The sequence below is a fragment of the Phalacrocorax carbo genome, chromosome 1 (assembly GCF_963921805.1).
Source record: "Phalacrocorax carbo chromosome 1, bPhaCar2.1, whole genome shotgun sequence".
Lineage (NCBI taxonomy): Eukaryota > Metazoa > Chordata > Aves > Suliformes > Phalacrocoracidae > Phalacrocorax > Phalacrocorax carbo.
The window spans coordinates 214,682,721-214,699,774 of record NC_087513.1 but is presented as its reverse complement, the minus strand read 5'-3'; the positions used below and the strand labels follow the sequence as shown (position 1 = coordinate 214,699,774).

At 43.8% G+C, this 17,054-nt stretch overlaps 1 protein-coding gene across 1 annotated transcript in view; it reads left to right on the top strand.

Moving 5' to 3' along the window:
• Positions 1 to 1,062: 1,062 nt before the first annotated feature.
• Positions 1,063 to 17,054, top strand: part of ACER3 (alkaline ceramidase 3) — a 63,711-nt gene continuing 47,719 nt past the window's right edge. The window contains exon 1 of the mRNA XM_064441503.1: positions 1,063 to 1,260. Coding sequence (XP_064297573.1) covers positions 1,158 to 1,260 — 103 coding nt within the window. The 5' untranslated portion in view covers positions 1,063 to 1,157. The remainder of the gene's footprint in view (positions 1,261 to 17,054) is intronic.

Here is a 17,054-nt window from a genome sequence, read left to right as displayed (position 1 = left end):
ATTGCCATCACTAAAATCAATTTTGTTTTGAAGGCTTTATATCGCTGTGAAAAACATTAAGTACATCTCTACCTCATGCTGAAAGTAATTATATATAAGCTGAACTGCAGAAGGAAAGTTATTCTTCACGACAAATATATAAAATATAAAACATCAGCATTTACGCTAGGAAAGGTCTGTGTTTAGATTGGTGTTTTTTAGCTTACAGAAAGGGAGGTGACGAGAAAAAAGATGTGGACAAAGGAGTTTGTGTGTTTATATGCAGGGATAATAAATTCTGCTGACCAACAGGGTATAAGCACCGCACACAGCCCTCAAGGTCTGCCCAAAGCTTCTTATCAAGTCTTTGGACCTTCTTCAGAACCATAAAAAACCACGTGATGTTATTAAGCCTCTTCTTGCGTGTTTTATTCTCTTCTATTGTTTCAAGTCTTTCCCTTTTTAGACTCTGTTCCACTTTGGATACCAACTCGGTTTGAAGAGCGCTTTGCATATTCTGGGTGTAAGTAAAGTATGCGTAGTAAGCACTGAGGAAACTAAATAAGGCATCAGATGAGAGAAAACCCCCGTGTAGTAGGCAGTGCTATAAAAAACCTCCTTCCTCCTCCCGGCCCACGGGAAGGAGAAACACTTTCCTTCTCATTTAAAAACATGAAGCCAGCGCACTGCCTGCCCACGTTACAAACCCTCCCTGCAGTCTGCAAGGAAAATCACCGAGGGGAAACTGCCACAAGTGCCACCAAGCCGACCCGGGGAGCGTATTTTGCCCGAAAAGCGGGTGAGGAAAGGGCCGCCGCAGCGAGGCCGCGATGGTGCCCATCCTGCCTCCTCTCCACAGGCAGCCAAACGTGCCCGCAGCCGGTCTTTCCCCACAGATTTTCCCTAAATCTGCCTTTTTCACATCAGCTATCTTCTCCCCTCCACGTTCACCCCAGCTCCCCTCAGACGGACGCCCGGCCCGGCACTCCCGCGCCCGCAGCCCGTCGCCATGGCAACCCGCGTCCCCCTCCCGCTCCCGCCGCGGCGGCGGCTCCTCCCCGGGCCGGGCGGGCCCAGCGCCGGCCCCCGCCCCCGCCGCCGCTTCGCTCCGGGCCCGGCGCCCTTATCCCTTCTCCACCTTCCCTTTCCTCCGACTCTGGCCTGAAGAGGGTTCCGCGATGGCTCCGGCCGCCGACCGGGAGGGCTACTGGGGCCCGCCGACCTCCACCTTGGAGTGGTGCGAGGAGAACTACGCCGTCTCCTACTACATCGCCGAGTTCTGTGAGTGGCGGCCGCGGGGCCGCGTCCCGCCGCCTCCCCCAGCCCTCCGTGCCCTCACCCCACTGACTAGGCCCCACGGCAGGGGAATCCCCCCTCCTCCATGGCCCCTCTTCCCTGAGGGGGCCAAATGGCGGGGTAACGGGGCCTCTGCCCTTCAGACAGCCCCGGCGGATGGAAACGGGTTTTCCTGTCCCTTTCCTCCCCAAATCCGTATCCGAAGGAGGGGGTGGTGTAGCCTCCTCTCTCCCCGTGTCCCAGCGTGTTGTTTGGGCCCCACCCCCCCATTCCAAGCCTGTCCCTTTGGCCTGTGTCTGAAGTGATGGTAGGGCAGGAGGAGGGTGTCCGGGGGCACCAAGGGGTGGGATGGCCCGGTGGGGTGGGTCTTCGGGGGGGCTTGGTGCTGGGGCAGGTTGTGTGGCACTACGTGGATGGCCGAAGAGGGGAGTTTTCACATAAATTGTGTGTGGGGTGCGGTAAAGCCGTGTGGGTCTGTAGCTCTGCTCCCCTTGAGAGGAGGTGGGAGCATCTGCCCAGCCATGGACGGTCAGCCCATGTGAAACTGTTCAGGGAGAGCAGGGAGGGAGACGGTATCTTTGTACGGAAGAGATGTCTTCATCCAGGAGAGAACCAACCTTTGCCCAACTGGTCTTTGGTGGGTCTTGGCCATCATCAGGTCGCTCTCTTGCAGGTGGTGGGAGTTAGAATAGCTCGAAGAGTCGCTCTGTTGCAGGTGGTGGTCTTTTAGCATAGCTTGGAGCAAGGGCAAGAGAGCAGGTGGCTGTTTTGACCTCAAAACTCTGTTATTCAGAGGCAGTCTGGAATTCAGATATATTCAAGAGCATTTTCAGGAAAGAAGAAGGTGCTTTGACTATAGGGTTATCCAGCAGGTGCTTGAGAAGGGAGTATATTGTGGTACCTGGTAAAGGATCAAGGCCTCTCTCACAGTTGTTTTGCTGAAAAAATAAAATATTTTGTATCCTGGGCAGTGACTTTAAAGGCCGTAGTACTTCTAGTTATGTGCTGCCCCCTGACAGACGCCCTCTCCTACGGAAAGCTTTCCTACATGTAAGTTAGCGGCTACTTTTGAAGCGTTAAGACCTTAGGAAAATAGTACTAAGGTGAACCAACCTTGAAGTGCTTGGAGTGGGCAATCTGAGGAGGCCTTTCACATAGCTGGGATGTTTCAGCAGTGCTTTGGAAGAGCTTGGCATACAGGAGATGGAAGGTTCTGGGCGTCCATGCCAGGCTACGACTCCTGGTTACAAACGCTGACATGGGTGAAGGACCAAAATGAATAGTTGTGAAAGAGGTTTTGGAGTGTGGGAATGGGAAGGAGTACAGGATCTGAATAACAGTGGCATAGAAACTCAGAGGAAAAGGAAGTTGATGTGTAGATTTATGGCTGAGAAGAGGCAGGCCAGCTGAAGAGGGAACAAAATTAAATACTCTTAAAACAGGACGAACTTAGAAGTTTTTAAATAGAATGTGACTTTTGCAGAGTGTGTATTTTTGTGTTTTCCTCATGCTAAAAGTAATTTGTGAGATAAACCTCACAGGGAAGAGGAAGCTCTGTTGCTTCACCCATGTGAAAATAAATTTGACTAGCATGTAAATTTTTGAAATAATCCCTGCATTGTTGGCCTTGTGAACTGATACTATTCATCTGCTTCTGGATTACACAGGAGAAGGAAGGTGAGGATGAGATTAATAGTGGGAGGTGGAAAGGTGTGTGTTCTGAAGAAAAAGGGGCTGATTATAGAAGGTCTGGTCCCCCCTTATTGTTTTGTTGTTTGGGGCCACAGTTTGTTGGTCTGTCAGTTGCGCTGAAAAAAATGTGTATGAGGGCTGTGCTGTAAATTAAGGCATTTAAATGGCCCGAGTTTAAAAAGCAAAAGAATAAATAAGCCCACTTTATTTTAGGGTTAGCTTAACAGTAGACAATTTCGGTAGAGATGTCACGGTGGTTTAGATTTTCTTTAGCAATAATTCTGTAGCTGCACTTTAAGGGTCAGAGGAAAAAGTGGTTGGGTTTTGTTTGTGGTGTTTTTTTTTTTTTTAGGATATGAACCCACTGCATTTAAATCTTAGCCAGCAAAAGTTGGTTGGTAACGTAACTTTCATAAACCAACTAAGGGCTTTTCCCCAACTTTCTCTAAAATACTTAATGTGAAGTACTTTGGAATATCAGAGGGATGTTACCCCTAAATCTATTTGCTTTAGCAGAAGAGCTGAGAGTCTTTTCAGGGTCTGTGTGGCCCAGTGGCCTTCTGTAAGTTTCTGTGCCTTTATGGCCTCCTTGCTCTATCAGAAATTCAAATTTGGAGAGCAAACAGACCAGAAAGTGCAAAAAGTATTTTTCTCATCTCTCTGAGTTCTCACTGTAGTAATTTGTGATGGTGCGGATGCTGTTTGTAAAGCTCACGTATGGGCTGTGTTATTTTAAGTGTTACCTTGCAGAAGAGTGAAAATCGGTTTCTGATTTCTCACTGTTTTGCTACCACTCAGTTAAGATGATGGTTTATTTAAAAAATTTGTGTTAAATGCTTGTTATAAATAATTTATAAGAAACTGTTGGAGAGCCAAAGCTTGAAAGATCCTGGCAGGTCGAAATCAAATATCATGTTTTCATCAGGTTGCAGGCTGCAGAACCAAACTGAAAGCTTGTTGTGCAAATTACATCTTTGTGCCATTTAGCAATTTGTTTTTAATATGCTAATTTTCGTCCAAATTGCTATATTAGTTCCAGAAGCCTACACACAGTTATTTGCCATTCACTCCTTAAAGAACTAAATTATGGCAGCTACTCGGTCGTATGTGTTCAGAGATATGAAGGTGAGTTAAGGTGTTTCTGTAGAACTTCATATTTGTGTTCTTTTGATGTACCCCAAACACAATAACCTCTATTCAAAGATTCTTATTTTACTAACGAAAAATGCTTTTTCTTGCCTTTCTGAGTCTGGACCTCACCAGTTTTCCTCCCTTGTGGAGGTGGATGACTAACTGCTCCACGTCATTCTGTAGAGTATTAAACCAATTGAAAGGGAGAACCAGTTGAAAAGAATTATTTTGCCAGCTTAAGTATGTTAAGCCCTAAAATGACTCTTATATCCCTCACTGATCAAATCTGGAGAATGGTGTAGTAATTCCTTCTTTAGGGTTTCTCAGGAGTTTTGGGCTGACTCCTGTGTGCTAGAGGGCAAGCAGTAGAGATGCCTTTTTTTTTCTTTAACTAATCTTTTCCAGCTCCCTGTGCTTGTGTGCTGAATTAACCAACCTTTTGTTCACCAACTTAATCAAAATAATAACAATAAAGGAAAAAACCAGCATCTTCCCACCCAAGCAAATAGAACGAGGTCAAATGTAAGCGCTATTGTTTAAGCACTAAGCACTTCAATGTTACAGTTTACTCCTTATTTTAGCAGGGCTGATGTTTCAGGCCAGTTTAGCCCACATAATGTTCAGATTTGGGGGGCTGTTTTGATGTGAATGTCTATATGACAGGTGCCTTAAGCTTCTTGCGTTCACTGTTATCCCTATAAGAAGGGTTTGTCTTGTAGAACGAGAGGAGTGGATATAACTAATCATAGATTTCCTTTGTGGAAAACATGGAGAGTAGTATCAATTTAAAAAAAACAACAAACAAACCGAAACCAAACAAACTTCAAAGGACCCCTGTGTGGAACCCGAGGCTTTATAATTTTCAGTCAGGAGAATCATGGGGGCTAATTTGTTGTTATCAACTCAGTGCTGTGTATCAGTTTGGATCAAACTTGAGTGATGTTTCCAGGTATGTGAAATATTGTCTTGAGCCGTCATTGTGTACATCACGCTTGCTGCTGTAAATGCCAACCAACATAAGGATATACTATCTCAAAAGCAGTCATCTGGAATATAGCTTCGGGCTTCTCAAGGAATTGGTGAAATAGTTTCTTGGCTTCTGGTCCTGTTTCAGTATGTTCCGCTACCTTCATATAGGAAAAGATTATTTTTTTTTTAAATTACCAGAGGTAAATCCATTGGTTTTTGTTTTCATTAGAGGTCTGGCAAACAAATATTTGTAATTGTGCTTTCCTTATGCGACCCGTATTTAGAGAAAAAAATAATCATGAGAATCTGCCCGTTTCTAGCCACTTTTGCTGCTCTTCATTAAAGCCTTTCTATTTTTGCTTCAAACCAAGGGGTAAGAGATTGAGATAAGATGACGGTTACCTGTGTTGTCAGGTGTGAGATATCTCATTAATGTGTAGATTGACACCTATGCATTCTCTGCATTGTGATCAGTGTCACTGGGGTTTTTTTAAGCTTTGCTCAAAAAAGACAGCTGTCAAAGATGCACAGATCTCTGTTTTGCTTGGGGTTCATCACTCTGGAACTTAACAACTTGCAAAATTTACTTAAATTTAGAATAATGTCATTAATATTGAACTTTGACTGCCACATATGTACAGTCACCTGTTTCTCTTGGGCATCCTGCTGTATTTTACCACATTGCCAGGGGCATTGGAAAGCAGCCAGAGCCTGTTGGGCCATGTACTATCCGTGTGAGTTAAAAAAAAAAAAAGCCAGCTCTGTCTGACTTCAAGAGCTCTGTCTGTTCTTTCAATAATAAAGTGGCAGGTGAAGGAAGAATCATCAGGATTAATTGGGTGTGATCAGCCTGGCTGCCTGGCTGTGGCTGAATAATTTAAAGACACCATGACACAGATGAGTTCTAAAGTGTGATTTAAGAGAAGACAATGTCACAGCCTCACAGACTTCAAGACTAAAAGGGATTCCTAATTGCAGGAAGCCCCGTCACAGGTTTTCTCTTTAAATTTATCAGGCTTCTTGAGGGAGCTCCCTCAACTTAGGGGGCAATACACGGAAAGGTAAAAGGAACATTAAACTAATTGATGGTGGTGGTAAAGGCAAGTGGAGTGTACAGAACAGTGCTCAGCTGTGGGATGCTTTTTAAGATGAACACTTCTGGTTTGCTTTTTGTGCTGCCGACAAAAAGAAGTTGAAAGAGGGGTTCCTTCCTTCGAAGAATAATATAGTGGAAGTAAACTCATAAGTGAGACAGGTGGTCTCTGCTGTCATACTTTCTTATTTCTTTAATGATTTTAAGTGATTTTGAATCAGTGGCAAACACTGTTGCATTAATTTATTTCCCTTCTTTGGTTATACATGTATATACTTGACGTAAGCCTGAAGATAATCTTGTGGCACTGTGTTGATGCGTTTTGCAACAATTAATGATTTATATATTTTTTTTATAAATTCTTTTTTTTCTTTGCTACTTTCTAATCCATGATGCAACTCTACTTTTCATCTCATGACAGCCTAATTTGCTGTTTTCCCAAGAGCTTTCGTGGAAAGACAGGGTCAAATGCTTTTAGAAAACCTACGTTTGTCCAATCAACAGCTCTCATTTAATCCATCATATTATGGATATGCTTAAAACTTGACGGATGCTGTGGTAATGGACTGCATGTATGTTTATCTACTAATACTTGTGTAGTTAAGTGACAAGAAAATTCTTAAATATGGTTTAACAAAGTGTTTGATTACTTTATAATTAGTGCTTCCCATTCAGTACTTGTACAGCTGGCAGTTGGACATCTGCCACTCCAAATGGTAACGGAGCAGTGGCATTTGTACAATTTAATTTTGCTTATGTGCAAACTAAGGCAGACAGGTTTATGATCTGCATGATACGAATTTGCAGAATATGTATTTGTAGCTAGGAACAAGATAAATGTAAAATAAATTACGGTAAAGGAACACTGCTGACTTCTAAATGCCTTTTAAATGAGCCTTTAGTCACAGATAAAAACGATTGTTGTCATAATTGAAAGACAAAAATGTCTTTAGTCTGGGGTTTGTTGAGTCTTTTTGTGTGTGTGAAACTATTTATGTACTGCATTTTCCATATTTGCTGGAGCCTTTCACAGATCAGTGGGGAAGATGTTTTTTTTAAACAAAAGAAAGATTTAATAATCGCTGCAAAAATGTTCAAAGGGAACTCTGGGAGTTGTCTCCAGTCCCAACAGCTCTGCAGTATATGGTCACTTTATCTTGCAACGCATGCAAGTGCTAACACACTCGACTGTTTCTCTGAGTATCTCAAAAGCCTAAAGAGGATCGCAGAAAGGTTCATGGATCATGACAGGTTAAGAGAATGTGAAGAGTTCTTTTAATTCAAAATATGTATAAAGAAAAGTGAGATTTATAATGCTAGAAGGGAGCCTGCTTACAAGTGGTAATCAGGGAAAAGCTACCTACCTTTGATTGCTTTGAGTTTTCTAGGTGTGGGGCTCTTTACAGCCACCTCATTAATTACTGTCGTTTTTCAGTCCGTTAGCAGAGAAGCTGACCTGCTGCATGAATTAAAGGTGCTTGGTTATTCTGTGGTTGTGGAAGTGCTATGAAGGAAGGAAGGTGTGAGGAAGAGAGAAATTTCTAAAATACGTTACAACTCAAAAAAGAAAAAAACCCAACCCAAAACAAAAAAAACCACACCAAACCAGGGCAGCACTGCTTTAGTGTCAATCTTTTACCATTAATTGATCTGAATATCCCCATATAGGTAAGCTCTAGGTAGAGTCCCAGTGATTTTCCTGGGCACGGTTGAGATTCAGTATATCAGGTGCAGACCCTTTTGTGCACTTGAAGATGCAGCTGTGAAATACTTGGGGTTTTTGTACCAGCTCAAAAAACTGAAGCATCAGACTAGGATATGGTTTTCTATCTGTTCTTAAAAATTATTTTCCTTGAAGAAATATGCTGCATATTCACTGTGATCAGTGACTGAAAATGAACATTTTCTCTAGGATCAGTGCGGTCAGCAGCTGCAGGATCATTATCTCCTTTACGGTAAGGTCCACTGACCTCTGGCAGAGTCTGTACTTCACTGTGCCTGGAGTTTGGGAGGCAGAAGTAGCCCTCTCTGTTGGTCCCAGTGGGGAGATGCACCCTTTGTGCCCACCCCAGACTTACAAGGTTCCTCTCCAGTTTTTTGTCTTTCCAGCAACTGGTGACTCAGCCTGCCCTTCACATTGCAGAGCTTTCCTGAGGGAAATTCCAAACTGTGTTTCAGAATTGAGATTAGCATCCAGCAGCGTATCTGTTTCCCACCTGTGTCCTGGGGCTTTATTTTATTTGGTTTTACATTATTCCTTGGTTTCTTTGGACTTGTTTTCAGAATCCTGTGGCCTTGGAGTCACCCAGGAATGATGTGCGCAGGGGGTGTGTGTCTCTTAAAGGATCTCCAGCTGGCTTTGTGAGCAAGAGGGTATTTGCCCTTGTAGCCTAGTCCAGGCAATGCTGCCCTGATTCTTCTCTCTAACCAGAGGAGCTGGAGAAGGGGACAAGAGTGGGGGCTGATTCAGCTGGACAAGGTTCAGGAGATTAGTTTGAGACTTGACTTTTAGGTTTGAGAAGGTAAGGCTTGGTGGTCTTTAGGCAGGAAGGCAGACAAGCAAAGTTAGAAGAAGGGAGGTGTGTGTGTGAGCTTAACATTTGCCTCTGCCTAACAGCACAAGGTGAGTGAAGCCAGGGCAGCATACATAACTGATACTAGCCATGCCTCTCCCTCAGTTTCCTCCTTCTTTTCTGTGAGTCATGGGTGTATGGCAAAGGATGCCAGAGTATGTTTTGTATGAATTCCAACTGCTAGGATTTCAAGTTATCAACTTTATGGTCATAAAACGTGATCCTGGAAGTTCTCTGATTTATACAGTGCTTTACTAAGCTCATTCTTTGCAACAGAAGCTCAAGATGCTACTACAGTGTAGGCTAGATTTTTAGTATTTGCTCATTCCAGTTAGATAAGGATTTTCATTTAGCCAAGATCCAGCATCTAGGAATCAGAGGCACTATTAGATCAGAGGAGAAGTCCTGTGGAGCTATGTAGCATAGCTGAGCATTAAAAATAGTCTGGACACTGACAGTCTTGAGACAGATTATTTCTGTATTGGATCTGTTATTTCTTCATCAGGTTTTCTTCATCTTCCCTGGCCAACACTGTTCAGGCAGAGACCCACTACCCAACTGGAAAGCACGCTACTGTGGTCCCTTCTAATGGCTGTTTTGACCTTATGATGAGGAAACCCAGGGATACCTGAAAAATTCCTTGCATGTCTTTGAGAAATAGCATCTGCAGATCTGGCTTTCTCAGAAATCAAATGGGTCACCTGCAATAGTGAGCTGCAATGACCCAAAGAACTGATTTGATTTGTCACAGAGTGGAACTCCCATTTCTCCTAGATAAAATGGGTGTGGTTTACCTCTACAAGTACTTAACAAGGTTTGCTGTGTGAGAAAGGGTATGTTTGTGTGAATCTTGCTATAGTCTTGATTGTTCTTGGAGGGAGTTTCCAGTGCACTCCTCCTGCCAGAAGCTGCCAGGTCTAGTGCTGGCCCCAGACCGCAGCAGACAAGCTGCGGAGCCTGCTCTGTGGGTTATTACACTCAGGAGGAGAGCTGCAGGGTGTATTTGCACAGATATTTCTTGCATTCCTCCCACAGGATACAGATTTTTTTCAGGTATTAAGTCTTGTAGGCTTAAGAAAAAAAAAAACCCCAAACAACAAAATATTTAAACTCAGAGTTGCTCCAGGTGATACTTTGCTCGTGTTTGAAAACTGATACCTTTTTTTTTTTCTGTGGGTTTGTTTTTTTTTTTTTTCCAAGTCCTTTTCACAGTTGTGGCCATGACCCATATAAGCAGAGAGAACTAACCGTATGCAGCAAGCTGACCAGTGCGTGAGTAAACAGACTGGCAAATTGGAGAAGCAAAACATTTTTCTTTAAATTTTCCATTTAGTAACAGAAATTTAGAAAGAAAGTTAGCAATGCGCTTTTGTTCGTAGCACCCTGTACCTGCAGATCTGGCTTCTGCAAATGGGTGCAGTTTAATGCCATCTCCAGAAGTTCATGGCTGGCTTTATAAGTAGCAGAGTGAAAACCAGATGAGCGTGACCAGTTTGTATCTCTTGTGCCTCTTTCGAGCTGGTGAGTGCAGCCTCTAATAAGAATCAGCTCGATTGAATTGTGTAGATGCCTTGGAAAGCAGCAGAGAAGTGCGCTGTGGTAGTGAAATCATACAGCAGATGTTGTTTTCGTTCACTTAAGCAAGCTGCTATGGCTTTGTGATCTGTGATATCACAGTTGCTTTTCGCTCAGAGGTCTGGGGTTTGGAGGCTGTTAAGTCTTTCAAGGCCCAATTTTCTCCTCCTGTGAGGCCCCTCAGAATAGTCTTCAGCACAGTGTCTAACAGCAGCACAGTACTTGAATGCTAAAACTCTTGAGTCCATCCCAATTTAATTTTTCTTGTCTTTTTTTCTTTCTCTGTTCTAGGCTGCAGAGAAATATTTTAAAGCTATTTCTTTTTCTTAAATGCATTCCCTTCCAAGTGCTTCAGTTCTTTTTCCTGCCTTTAAGCTCTTCCATGCTGATGAAGAACCTTCTTTAAGCCCTTCCACTTTTTTGTGTAATTTTTTTCCCCGGCTTTTATTGTACTTTTTCTACATTTGTCTCAAACCTCTCCTCTGAAAGTTTTCCTCTGCCAGTCTTTGGGCCACCGTTTGTGCTGGGAACTTGGTTGATTTTGTGTAGAGGTTTCGACTGTTTCATATCATTATTTGGTAAAACTGACTTCTGCCTAAATGCTTGCCACCTACCTTATGAACTATTATTGTCTAGGTACTATATTAAGTTATATTTATAATGAAAAGTCAGTATTTAAAGCTCAGACCTTCAATGGGTTGTATATCTCTTCCTGTATTTGGTTTAGATGGTGAGATACTTAAGATTTGGACTTTGATCTTACTGTCTTTGTGGAGAAGCTGCTTCATTTTCCCTCTAGATAAATAGCTTTTGCCAAGGTTTGTGGGTGGATAGGCAACTGCCAATTTTTTCATTTTCATTTTTCAAGCAAGAAAAAGAAAATTGTCTTGAAATGACAGTTGGATGGTGACTAGAGAATGGAGTTGGAGTTAGAAGTTGTGGACTAGTAGTGACAACATTCGAGTCTTGAGTTAGTGAATTAATTGGGTGCTGTTGAAAGTTCTTGCCAGAGGTTGTCATATTAACTGGAAAAGGTTATGAATCTTTAGAGAAAAGAAGCGCCTACATAAAAGAGATGAAGTTGGGTATTTAGGAGCAAAAAAGAGGAGGCTGAGTAATTTCTGAGATCAGGTGTCTTTTATCACATGTTTCAGGCAGCCTTAGGATTTTTCATTCAAGGCAGTCCTGCAAAAAAAGGTTTAGTTACAGATGGATTTTCTGTTAGTACTGCTGCTAAGAGAGGGAATGTCACCAATCAGTGTTTGAATGGTTGCTGTATATCTGAATCTGTGCTGGCTGGCTAGTTTCATTATCCCCAGGTGCTCTGTTTTACATTTGTCACATAGCATCTCACCTTTAATTCCCTACCATCCAAGTAGGGCAAAATGCAAAAGAATGGCAGGAGTCATTAGTAGGAGAGACTTTAATCATTCTGGACATGCAGGGGATATCCATGCTGACAGTAACAAAGGGAGGAAAGCAAGAGGATTTGGATTTCAAAGAAAGGCTACTCAAGCTAAGGCTACAAATACCTGGAAAGAGCACTGACACATATTATTCCCTACCATCCAGTAAGCATATTGAGCTCCCCAAATCTCATACCTCAGTGCGCGGTGCCTGCAAGAGTCCTACAGAGCCTCTGAGATAATACCCACAGCATATTGCGCATCAAGTTGGTATCTCTGTTTGTGGTGAGGGCCAACAGATGCTGGGCTGGATGTGCTCCGGTAGCTCAAAACTGTCAGCTCCAAAAGCTCTGCTTTCTGATCTGGAAAATCCATGGGCCCTGATGGGATGCACCCGCAAGTGCTGAGGGAGCTGGCGGATGCTGTCACTAAGCCAGTCTCCGTCATCTTTGAAAGGTCGTGGAGGACAGGAGAGGTACCCGAGGACTGGAGGAAAACAAATGTCACTCCAGTCTTCAAAAAGGGCAAGAAGGACGACCTGGGGAACTCTAGGCCAGTCAGCCTCACCTCCATCCCTGGGAAGGGGATGGAGCAGTTCATCCTGGAGGTCATCTCCAGGCATGTAGAGGACAAGAAGGTAATCAGAAACAGTCAACATGGATTCACCAAGAGAAGATAACACTTAACCAACCTGATGGCCTTCTACGATGGCGTGACTGCCTGGGTCGATGAAGGGAGAGCAGTGGATGTTGTCTATCTTGACTTCAGTAAGGCATTTGACACTGTCTCCCATAGCCTCCTCACAGGCAAGCTAAGGAAGTGTGGGTGGGATGAGTGGACAGTGAGGTGGACACAGAACTGGCTCAACAACAGAACTCAGAGGGTTGTGATCAACGGGGCAGAGCCTGGCTGGAGGCCTGTCACTGGTGGTGTTCCCCAGGGGTCTGTGCTGGGTCCTGTCCTGGTCAACATATTCATCAGTGACCTGGATGATGGGATGGGGTGTAACCTCAGCAAGTTCGCTGTTGATCCCAAGCTGGGAGGAGCGGCTGATACACCAGCAGGCCGTGCTGCCACCCAGCGAGTCCTGGATAAGCTGGAGAGCTGGGCCCAGGGGAACCTCAGGGAATTCAACAAGAGCAAGTGCAAGGTCCTGCCCCTGGGGAGGAACAGCCCCCCGCACCAGCACAGGCTGGGGGATGAACTACTGGAAAGTGGCTCTGTTGAGAAGGCCCTGGGAGTGCTGGGGGGCAGCGAGGTGACCCTGAGCCGGCACCGGGCCCTTGGGGCCAGGAAGCCCAGTGGTATCCTGGGGCGCATTCAAAGGTGTGTGGCCAGCAGGGCGAGGGAGGTTCTCCTCCCCCTCTGCTCTGCCCCAGTGAGGCCACATCTGCAGGGCTGTGTCCAGTTTTGGGCCCCCCAGTTCAAGAAGGGCAGGGAACTGCTGGAGCAAGGCCAGCGCAGAGCTGCCAAGGTGATCAGGGGCTGGAGCATCTCCCTCGTGAGGAAAGGCTGAGAGACCTGGGTTTGTTCAGCCTGGAGAAGAGAAGGCTGAGGGGGATCTCATCAATGCCTATAAATACCTGAAGGGTGGGTGTCAGGAGGATGGGGCCGGGCTCTTTTCAGAGGTGCCCAATGCCAGGCCAAGGGACAACGGGCACAAGCTGGAACACGGGAAGTTCCACCTGAACATGAGGAGAAACCCCTTTGCTGTGCGGGTGCCAGAGCAGGGGCACAGGCTGCCCAGAGGGGCTGTGGGGTCCCTTCCCTGGAGACATTCACCCCCCGCCTGGACGCGGCCCTGTGCCCCTGCTCTGGGGGTGCCTGCTCCAGCAGGGGGTGAGCTCCAGAGGGCCCTTCCAACCCCTGCCATTCTGTGATTTTGTGACAAACCCTGAGGTTTAGAGGAGTTGGTACTGACACTGAACATGAAGGATGCTGACACCAGCATAGAAGAGAAAAGGTGAACTGGAAGGAGTCAAGTATGATGAAAATTAATTTAATGATTGCTATAGCATCATATTGGCTGCCGTTTAGTTTTAGCAGTGGCTGAAGAGTAAGCTTCCCTGTCTTGGTTGTTTCCTTCCAGTCTGACATCATCAGCCTGTCTTAAAATGTAAAATAAGTTTTATTTTGTTTTCCAATAAAGGTTATAATAGCAGCAAATCTGCCCTTCAGCATCGAGCTTATTGCATGTAATGTTCTATCTTTACATCATCTCAGCCTAATCTCTTTAGGCTTTGATTGCATTTTCCAGCTGTAAGCACTTGCTTTCGGTGAGCCTTCTAGATTGATATTTCAAACGATCTGCCTGTGGCAACTGTTTTTACTTTAAATTTACTTGCATAATCCTTCCAGGTGTACTTAAAAGTAATTGGTCTGCTTGCTATCATCCTAGGTGCACGTTTTTCAGAGAAATGATGCTTCCTTTTCCATGAGGCTTCCCATGCTCTAGGAAAGCAACATTAAAATATGATGTGATGGCATATCAGCTAATGGTAATGCAAGTTTATTTCTGCTAGTCCAGTTAATTGTGGCTATCTTGGATTGGGAATAAAATGTCTTGTAAAAGAGCTGTGAGCTATCATACTTGTCTAAGCTGCTTCCTGCAATCTCAAAAAAAAATGCCAAGGATAGATTCTAGTGCTTTTGTTACATCCTTAAATACTGTTATTTTTCATGTAGTGGTCCCTTCAAAATTCAAAAATCATTTGTTATTGCTTCAGAGTGCCCTACACTTATGACAGGCCTAGGTGTGATAGGTGTAGTTAGAGCCACAGTAAGACAATTGGCAAAACTGGCCTCAAAAGTGAGGAATGTGGCTTTTTGATTCAGCTGTTGTAGCTATCTTAATTCTGGCCTGTCACCCCAGAATATTTCCCTTGCAATTGCTTTCATAATTATCTATTAAACTTCACAGTCGGTCCTCCACATTAACCTATTAACCTTCTTCTGAGGCACAGCATCTCATGCAGACCTTGGACTTCACTCATGAAAGGCTTCAAGACAGATCCCACTGAAATAAAAATCGCTTATCCTTCCCCAAAAAAACCATCAATCCAAGTTGTGGGTCTTTAGGCACTTCATTTGTGATAGTCTTTAATAATTCCAGGAGGAGGAGGAGCAGGAAGACTCCATTATGCTGAACATTATCAGAATTTGTAACAAAAGCATTGTTTCTGGTAAGTACCCAGTTCTTCCTGGGATGTACTTGCTACTTTGAAGCTTTATTTACCAGAGGTGTTGTGGTGAACTCACACATTTTTATTGTGGCAGGTCAGGATGGTCTAGTAGCTACGGGAATGCTTTGGTGTTTGAAAGTCCTGGCTTCGGTTTTATGCAAGTTTCTTTGTGACTCAGGCACCCTCCTCTAGCCTGTCCTCTTCTTGCAAAGATATTGAGGATAAGTATGCAGAAAACTGCGGTTGCTCAGACGCTGCAATAATGGAGGCTAAATAGGTAACCCATGTTTTATATTTGAGGGGAAGAGCAAAAAGTTCTTAGCCCAGCAATGCATGTTTCACCATCCAAGTTCAAATCTGCATTATGGACACAAATGTTGGATTTCCAGGGTTGCAAGTGTGTCGGTTTCTTGTGAAGAAACATGTGGACCTTTACAATTTGGATTTATATTGTATTAGTTTTCATTCATTTATTTTTAGCATAATATACGTAAGAAGCAAGGTCAGCGTTACTACAGTCTCCTGTTAGGTTCTAATTTTCTAGTGTCTTTACTGCACAGTAGCAAAGCACTTCGCAGAGAGGTGAGGATAAAGAAAAGGATAGCTTAATTGTAACCTAGGGCAATTCAGAAGCCATTTAATAATAAGTGCTTTTGTAAGCCGTGCATTCCAAAGAGAGGCTTGTGCCTTAGAAAATACACCCACGCTTTACAGGTTTGAACTGAGCTTTCTTGTGTGTGCTTTGTTAGTCAGGAGTGTGGAGAGCTTTTTCTTCTAATTACCTTTTGATTGTTTTGAAGAACACAAATGTAACATGAAATACTGTAATCAGAGTAAAAACATCTATGAAAACAGTAGCTGAACTGGTATGATGAATGCCAAGGGAAAGAATTCTGCAGCTGGAATATAAAGTGTGTAAGGTCATAAATCAGAACGTATCACTTGACACAGCATGTTGGAACAGCTCATAAATGAGCACTGGGAATAAAAATTAAATTGTGGTGTTAATAATTAATTTTTTTTTCTAAAATTACCTCATTACCCCTTCCCAATCCAGTAAATCACTGAAATGGTTCACCTCTTCAGAAGGATATCAGCATACATTTACATATCCTGGAGAAATGGAGGCCCAGCAAAGGAGAAGCAGCCTAGAAGACCTGGAAGCGCTGACTTTAAGCTCTAAAATCTCCCAGATGGCCACCAGCTCTGCAGCAGCAATGCTGCCTTTAGGTTTTTTTTGGCCTTGTCCCAGCACTTTGACTTACTGGAAGCAGCGCTCTGTTGCGGCTGGGGCTGAGACGCGTGCGACCGGAACGCGGTGTGCTCACAAGAGTGGTATGCATCTGTGGTGGTGCTAGCGTTGAGGAGGAGGCTGCGTTCCTTCCTCCCTTGCTTCCTTTCTTTGCCCGTGGTGGGTTGTTCTCTTTGTTTATCTTGAAGTGTGTTGTCCACTCATGGTTGAAACTGTTCCAGGATTCATGGCTTCATTTAGGAGATGATGCTGCTGCCAAATAAAATTGATCTGTAGATGTTCTACATGAGCTCCCCTTCTCCTTGTTTTAGGCAGTTAGTGCTGATCAGAATGTTCTTCTGTAGCAATAATTATTTTTTTTCCAATCCTTCCCCCATGTATATCTGTTGGCTTTTACTTTGCTTTCATGTGGCTGCTGCCTGGCTGACATTTAGGTAGCTGTTCTTTTTTCTTAAGATCTTTCTTTTCCTTTGTAGTGCTCCTGGTTGCTGTATCTGATCCCTCCCTCCCATTTGTCCCGTAGAGTTTTTCTCACAATCAGGTGCCAACACCTATACAGAGTTAGATTAATGCAGCGTTCCTTTGTAATGTACTACTTTATGACATTTTTCCATGGTGTTTTATCTACCCTTTAATTTTAGGATTCCTATGATGTAGATGAACTTTCTCTTCAGATTTCTGATTTAATTTTAAATACCTAGAGGAACTGTTAGGCCTCCCTAATAACCCATTAGTTTGAAGTGTTATTTATCTGTACTAATTTTTATAGTTCTTCAGGAAGCTTTCATACATAGCTTATACAGTTCAGTAACTGCATCTCTGCTTGTTTCCTTCAGTATTTTTCCCATGTCGTTATTAGAAATGTGACCAATACGAGTTGCAGCTGAATTGCTGCAGTTGCAACTT